General features: G+C 34.3%; 1 protein-coding gene across 1 annotated transcript; it reads right to left on the bottom strand.

Moving 5' to 3' along the window:
* Positions 1-284: 284 nt before the first annotated feature.
* Positions 285-7,061, bottom strand: LOC139899333 (CSC1-like protein At4g02900). Its single transcript, XM_071882161.1, has 12 exons — positions 6,748-7,061; positions 6,489-6,650; positions 6,247-6,382; positions 6,057-6,158; positions 5,137-5,256; positions 4,976-5,056; positions 3,932-4,272; positions 3,111-3,356; positions 2,343-2,667; positions 1,505-1,738; positions 841-1,069; positions 285-765 (listed from the first exon to the last, which is right to left on the bottom strand). The coding sequence occupies exons 1-12, from the start codon at positions 7,059-7,061 to the stop codon at positions 731-733; spliced, it is 2,325 nt and encodes a 774-aa protein (XP_071738262.1). The 3' UTR covers positions 285-730.
* Between the last annotated feature and the right edge of the window lie 241 nt (positions 7,062-7,302).

The raw sequence follows: 7,302 nt of genomic DNA, 5'->3' as shown, positions 1-7,302 counted from the left end.
ATCATTAAAAAACTATGTTATTCCACAAACGCCAAATTACCCATAATAGAGTAAACATGATCCCCAATGTACAATGCTTCTCTTTCAAAGTTAAAACTCTACCATCGATCCAAACCGTCACTTCAGCCCATGAGTTGAACACGGGCATGTTACAGTAGATCCAAACTCTAGTCAGATGTCATAGATCTCTAGCCAAATTACACAGAAAAAAGTAAGTGATCCATCACCTCCACGCCTTTGTTGCATAATGGACAAATGATGGATTGAAGCTCCAAACCCCTCGACGGAGATTAGACCGAGTAGGAAGACTATTCCGCGTAAATCTCCACATAAAAATGTAGGCTTCTTGTATACAAAGTTTTTATTAAATGAACTATTATTAATTTGATTACTAGTACAAATAGCTATAACGAAATCAGTTAGAAATTCAACTCCATCATAAAATTTGGCACATTTTACAATATTACATCTAGAAAACCTTGTAAGGAATTGATCTACGATAAGTGGGCTTTAAACAGCCTTAAACCAGTCTCCAACCTAACTGGGCTTTTCAAAAGTATCTTGAAATGAATTGCTGTTAACTGCCATTGATCAGCTGAACAACTTGAATTAATTTTCTGTACACAAAAATGCCATTTTTATGACTCACTCTTGACTCAGTTCCGAGTTACATTCATTCTTCAACTCAATAAATACCAAACTCATAGCCTGTTCTCATTCGTAAACACCATCAGGGGCCTGCTTTTGAACCTCCATTGTATGTCTCTGAAATAAATTCAAAACCATTTTTAGATCAAGAAAACACAACAAACCGGGGTCCAATTCAAACTGCTGAAATACCAATTCTGTCCTCAGAAGTATCATCTTCATTAATTTCTTGTTTACCATCTCTTTGAAATATCCTTTTTGTTGCAACTAATGGACTGTCTTCTTCTCCATCAATCACTGTTGGTTTCTCAAATTCTGTTGACCCCTTGAAAACCGGATGCACGTATGCATCTTCGAGATACACTTTCAAGTTAAGATTTGGTTCTGTCGCACGTTCTAGTGTATCTTTTTTCATTGCATCCTGTAATCAAAATAGACTCATGTAAACATAAATGAACCAATGGGTTGCAACACCTTTACTATCGTATGGAGCGAAGTTTTAAATTTTTTTATTTTTTTTTATTGTATGCATTTAGGTTCTAAAACATAACATGCCATTTTGTGTATAACATTTTTTTATGTAGCAAAAAACATATAAATATATATTTTTAAAACGTAAATACACATAATACGAAATTTTAATGTTCGCCTCATACAATAGTTAAAATGGTAAAGTTTAACTTTAAATCACATCTAAAAACTACGGTAAAAGTTATAATTAGCCCAAAACTATAAGCTTAAACTTTGAAAACTTATAGTTGTGGCTATCAATAACTTCCACCATGGTTTTAACTTGAGAAATGAAGTTGCAAGGGTATTGTCTTTTCAAATGGATGTGGGTGTTCGTATGTATAACCTCTAATGGGAACCGTCTGAACTGAGATTCAAATCTGCCTTTGCAAAATCTAAAGAACCAGAAGGTCAAAATTGGAAGAGGAATCATGAAATATGTAGCATTAGCTGCATTCTTTGTGTTCAACAATCCTAAGAACAGAAACTGTGAAATAATCAATCCAATGATTATTCGGCGATGAACATCTGGCCAAAATGTTGCGCCACTCTCGTACTTTTGATCGTACACATTGATAATCTAAAAAGAATAATACCAAAAACTATAAGTTGACGAACTATAGATCTTCTGGTCCATAGGCATATACCAATATCTAAAAGATAAAATTAGAGGTTGCAATATTAGCCCATATACTTATAAATGGTCAATCCAGGTTATAACCCATAACACATTTATTTATTGTAAACATTACATGATTTTTGAAATAACACAAGTTTTTTAATAATAATTGAAAAACAAGCTATGACATTCAAAAATGCTTAAACTAAAATATTTTGGGTTAGGGATGCAAAGGAGTCTAGCTTAAAAGGTAAACAAGTGAAATTTAATCTTATAAGAACCCAACTTGAATATTTTTTTGTTTTGCAAATTATATATTAAAAGGTATTCAATTTCGTATATATTTAGTATATCAAGTATTCTATTTCGTTCAAGTAGAACTGATAGATATCTTAAATAGAGATCAATCAAAGTTCATGAACAAAATTGGTTACTTGTTAAAATTCCGGAGCTATTCAAACTCAGCTTGGCTCTTTTGCAACCCGATTTTAGCCTAGCTCGACACATTTCGAAGCGACAATAATCACCCGTTTAACTATTTTAAAAGAAATAGTAGGATGCTTACCTGATGGCGAAAAACCAGATAGGCGAAGCCAAAAAACACAACGATGAATGGGAGTAGTACAGGGGTGACAGCTGAGTACACTAATCCAAGCAGGAAGTACAACTGTATACGAGGCTCTGATACTGCCCAAGTCAAGGAACCAGCATCCATTGCTTGCTCTCTGTCCTTTTCCGTCTTCACTAAAAACGTGTTTTTCAAGTGATACATGATCAGCGGGACCATTCTGAAGATCTCTGCCGCAATGCCCGACCAACCATCTACCATGACATATGTTATAAAGAACGTCGCTTTCATTGGGATAGATACACCAACAGTTTTTGGAATCCTGTATTTTTTAGTAACATTACATAATAACAATAATGAGGATAAATAGAGATGGTAAAATGGGCGGGTCATGCATATTGGGTTACAGTTCGTATTGAAACGGTTCATATTTTAAAATGGGTTGAAACATGAACTTTGCGCTGTTAGGCTAGAAGGAGGGACTAATTGTGTAAATATTAAAACGGGGGACTAAACGTGTAAAAAAGGAAACCTTCTAATGAACAACTCAGGAGGTGGTATGTATTAACATTAGACTTTGGGTGACCTTTGTCACTTTTAACACACCTTCAAGTTCTCCTATAATTATATATTTGGCCCCTTTCAGACGTTTTGTGGTTTAACGTGACCAAAATTCGTCATATTAATAAGTAAATAAGTCGAAATTGTATAATTGAACAATGAAAAAGTTAATAACTTTTTAATGGGAAAAATATAATATCTTACTCAGTGGGGGACTGATTCAAGAATCCTTTAAGCTGTTGAAGAGCGGTTCCTGTTATGATGCTACCAAGGAACACATTCACAAGTAAAAATAAGTGATATTTCCCCGCTGAACGTGTCTCTAAAGCTGACAACGCAGTAAAGCCTTCTATTTTCGACATGGTCATTATAACTGTTGGAAGAAGAATGAGGAATATCTTTAATATAATCCCGGGGAGATAACCTTGGATCAGTGACTTGACAGATCCCCTGTACATTGTAATCCAAGATTCAAAAACAAAACAAGAAAATGATTCTTATACATATTAATATAAAAAAATGGTTGTAATGAAAATTAAAGATGGAATGGGCCAAATTGGTTGAACGGGTCAAAAGTGAAACCAAATTGTATTTAAATGCTTACAACCTTTATGGTTTCTTCATTAAAAAAAAATAGTTTAGTACCATATTTTAGTACTCTAGTTATCGAAATCATTGTTAAAACACAGATAATGATAGTTTGAAAATGTTAAGTCCGACAAACAGCACCTATCCTTGTGTAACAAAACATAAGTGAAAAGGCCGAGAGGTATTTTGTTTTAATTTCAGAAAGTAAAGGGATCACAGATTATTATTATTATTTATATTAGTTTTTTTGGTGTTTGTTGCACCAATCTTTAGTGTAGCAACCACATATTTGTTATCCATTGCATACGTTTGAAATTTAAGAGATTGAGAGAAATAATGTTAGTCTTTGCGGGTCAACAAACCCGTTACCCAAATAACCCCTACCTTCCCATTTCCACTTCTTGAAATAATAGACTTAGAGAAATACATTTACTCACATGTCGATTAGAGGCTTTAAAAAGGGAAAAACCTTCTCGATTCCTTCAATATTAGCCAGAGTTTGCACAAAGGCAATAGGGACCATAAAACAGAAAATAAGACCAAATAAAGCAACAGCCATGAGCAATCTCCGCACGTTAAGTTCAACGAACGGTATGGCAAGATTTTCCCAATAAACATCACGTGGTTCAGGTGCCCAATTTGTAATCCAAACGGTCGGATTGTTTGCTTGTTGTGTTTGAGCACAAACAGCTGCACCCCATCGTGATTTGAACGAAACAAATGCTGCCGGGACAATGGCACTTGGGTCATTTAACACTCTTTCTCTTTCAGATTCTTCCTGTTATACCCAATCATATGAAGAACACAATTAGAATTAGTAGTTGTACCATATACACATTTGTGTTAGAGGTGGCAAAATGACGGGTCAGATCAGACACTTTAGTAGGAATGGCTCACGTAGGCGACATGCACAGATCCATTATACCCCCGACCCGCCCGTCGATATTTTTTTTACTCGTCAAACCCCGTCTACCCGTCAACAGGTTAATTTTTTCAGCCGTTGCTGCGACCCGCGGGTTTAAAAAATATACATATTAACTAGTCGTGCATACTGATATCCACAACCCTCGGGTAACCCGGATATAATTATGGATTTATAATGAAGATGTAAGTATATTAATGTACAATTGTTAAAATTTATGCGGGTTAATGGGTATACCCACGGGTTTCTCAAACGGGAATCACGGATTCACGAGACGGATTTTACCTGTCATGGGTTTTATATATTCACGACCAGTCTGCGACCCGTCAACGTGTACAAAATTTACCCGTCCCGTAACCATGGGTACATTTTTTGGCTACATTGTCAAATAAGATTCCAAGTTACATTACTTCGTCAACAATCTATTATTTCGTTAAACAAAATGGTTTAAAAGAGTTTCGCCCGTTTGAAATTAATCTCTATAAGCTAAAAAATAACCCGAATCCACCTCTATAATTGGTATATATGATGTCAATCATTCTTGAGTATGCATACTTACTTCTTTTGTTAGAGTCTCAATTTGTTCTGTATAATAGTCAATCGCATCAACATTTTGGCCCCAAAGACCCCAAAAACCTGTCTATATATACATACAATTATTTTAAAACGAATAAATTTATAGAAACCAAGATATCATCTAATGGACGTTTAGCGAAATACCCTTGTAGTTGGCCTTCTATCCGGATGTCTCTCGAACTTGTTAGTGTAGTACGTAAGCCAGTTTTGTAAACTCTTCTTCGTTGCCACCATATTTGCAAGAGCATTTGCATTATACACAACCTGCAACTCAAATTTTCAGAACTGATTTTCATATATTGTTTAAATAAGCATACTTTGCTTCTCATTATCATTATTAAGGGTCAAATACATAGTTATGGATTGTCTAATACATGACAATCAATTTTTTATACACATTCGATTAAAAGCTTATCAATGGCAAATATACACACAGAATTTGAGAGTAAAACAATGATTTCATTTTACTTAATTGAATTACATCATCTGTACATGAAAGTGTTCAAACTAACTAAACTTGATTAACAGTTGCTAACAGACTTCAACAGAGTCTTAACATATAATGTTACAGATAGTCCCCATACTTTATGGTTTCGATATTGACAGTTTAAGTTCCTTTACTTTTGTATTCAAACACCCTACAAAAGCTTGACTAAGGGTGTGTTTATTAACCTCTTAATTGAATGGTTCAGCGCTGAATGTTGAACAATTCAACATTCAACGCGTTTATTCCTGACCACTGAATGACATATGATGCTAAATAGTTCAGAGTTGTAACACTCTCTTAACCATTAAACACCTAAATTTCTGTAATATCCTCTTCAAATCATTTCTAGAACACATAACAAACAAGTATAATGATTTTTTTTATTCATGTAACACGTTAATAAGGTAATTGTACCTAATTCAGACCATTAATATAATATGATTATCAAAAAACTTATTTTTATTCAGAATCAAGTTTATTCAGAGACTTGGAATCATTCAGATTATGAAACATTCAGCGCTAAATAATTCAATTTTATCAAACACAACCTAAGTTAATTGCATAGAGAAAAACACACCTGATGTGAAAGATAATGATCCGGGTGGTTAACACAGAAGAAATGTTCAACATGTTCACTAACGGACTCATCAACATCCGGAGGAACATTTCTCACAAGAACCTGCAAAAAAAATAAAAAATAAAGTGAAAACGATCAAGGCTTTATGACTCTTTAAGAGATTATATATCTCTGTCAACTAGACACTCACTGTAAATTGATCAGGACGACGTCTCTCACCAGCAAGAAAATGCATCCTCATCTTAGTTACAATCCTGTATTCGTTATAAAGAGCGTAGAATGTCCAAAGTGTGAAGACGTAACACATTACCATATGAGCATATAACCTGATAAAATAATGATGATGGCAACACTTAATATAATACTTATAATTAAACTGAAGTTAGATCAAAATCATTGATAAGTGCATGTAAAGGAAAACTCATCTATCACCTATTTGATCCAGGAGCTACATTGGATATTGACAGCTTGTCGATATCACTGTACGTTAAATCTTTCATATTCGCTTTCAGTTCCTCAAAATTCTCCCCTGTGTAATTTACAGGAACCAATACACCAAACGAGAGTAGAGTAATCGGACAAAATATTTTCAACCTGCATCATATTTTAGAAGTTTATAGCCACTACGTAAAAAGAACTTTATAATGAAAATTCAAAAACACCCCCAAATTTGAATCGAAGAAGTACTCACCCGAGAAGGTAGATTCGAATATACACAGCAGAATCGAGCCCTGCATGTTCAATAAGCTCCGGTTCTGGCATTCGTAGTGCAGCAGGCATCCAATTCAAGAATTTTAAGTACATTTTAACATCTAAATTGACAAATTTCTTAACAAAAGTTCCAGAACTAGTTGGACTGTCTCTAATGCCTTTGAGATACCATTTTGGGAAGTAAACTCTATCATTAATTGGTTGAAGCCGTAATATCGCAAATGCCAATAGAAATACTATTGCGGATAGACTATTAATAGCAGCAGATACAGCAATATCTGAAAGTGTAGCCATGTTCTTCCTTGATCAAACACAGCCTACAGTATCAATACATGTGTGGTAAGCATAATATCGCATATATTATATCTGAAATGTAATAGCACCGTTCTTTCCTTTTTTTTTGCGCAAAAATAACGCATACTCATATAGATACGAGAACGTTTTCCAAAAGAAAATGAGCTCAACCAAAAGATACAACAGGCAAACGATAAGGCTCGAAACTATAAAGCAATCAAAAACTAAAACTATCTAAAAT

This window comes from Rutidosis leptorrhynchoides, chromosome 3, assembly GCF_046630445.1.
Source record: "Rutidosis leptorrhynchoides isolate AG116_Rl617_1_P2 chromosome 3, CSIRO_AGI_Rlap_v1, whole genome shotgun sequence".
Classification (NCBI taxonomy): Eukaryota; Viridiplantae; Streptophyta; class Magnoliopsida; order Asterales; family Asteraceae; genus Rutidosis; species Rutidosis leptorrhynchoides.
This window is presented reverse-complemented; position numbering and strand designations above follow the sequence as displayed.

Excerpts from the sequence above, each read along its gene's own strand:
- LOC139899333 (XM_071882161.1), bottom strand. The coding sequence starts at position 7,061 with ATGGCTACACTTTCAGATATTGCTGTATCTGCTGCTATTAATAGTCTA. Across the intron at positions 4,273-4,975 it reads TTGAGACTCTAACAAAAGAA|GAAGAATCTGAAAGAGAAAG; the intron begins GTAAGTATGCAT and ends TGGGTATAACAG. Across the intron at positions 766-840 it reads TACTTCTGAGGACAGAATTG|AGACATACAATGGAGGTTCA; the intron begins GTATTTCAGCAG and ends AATTTATTTCAG.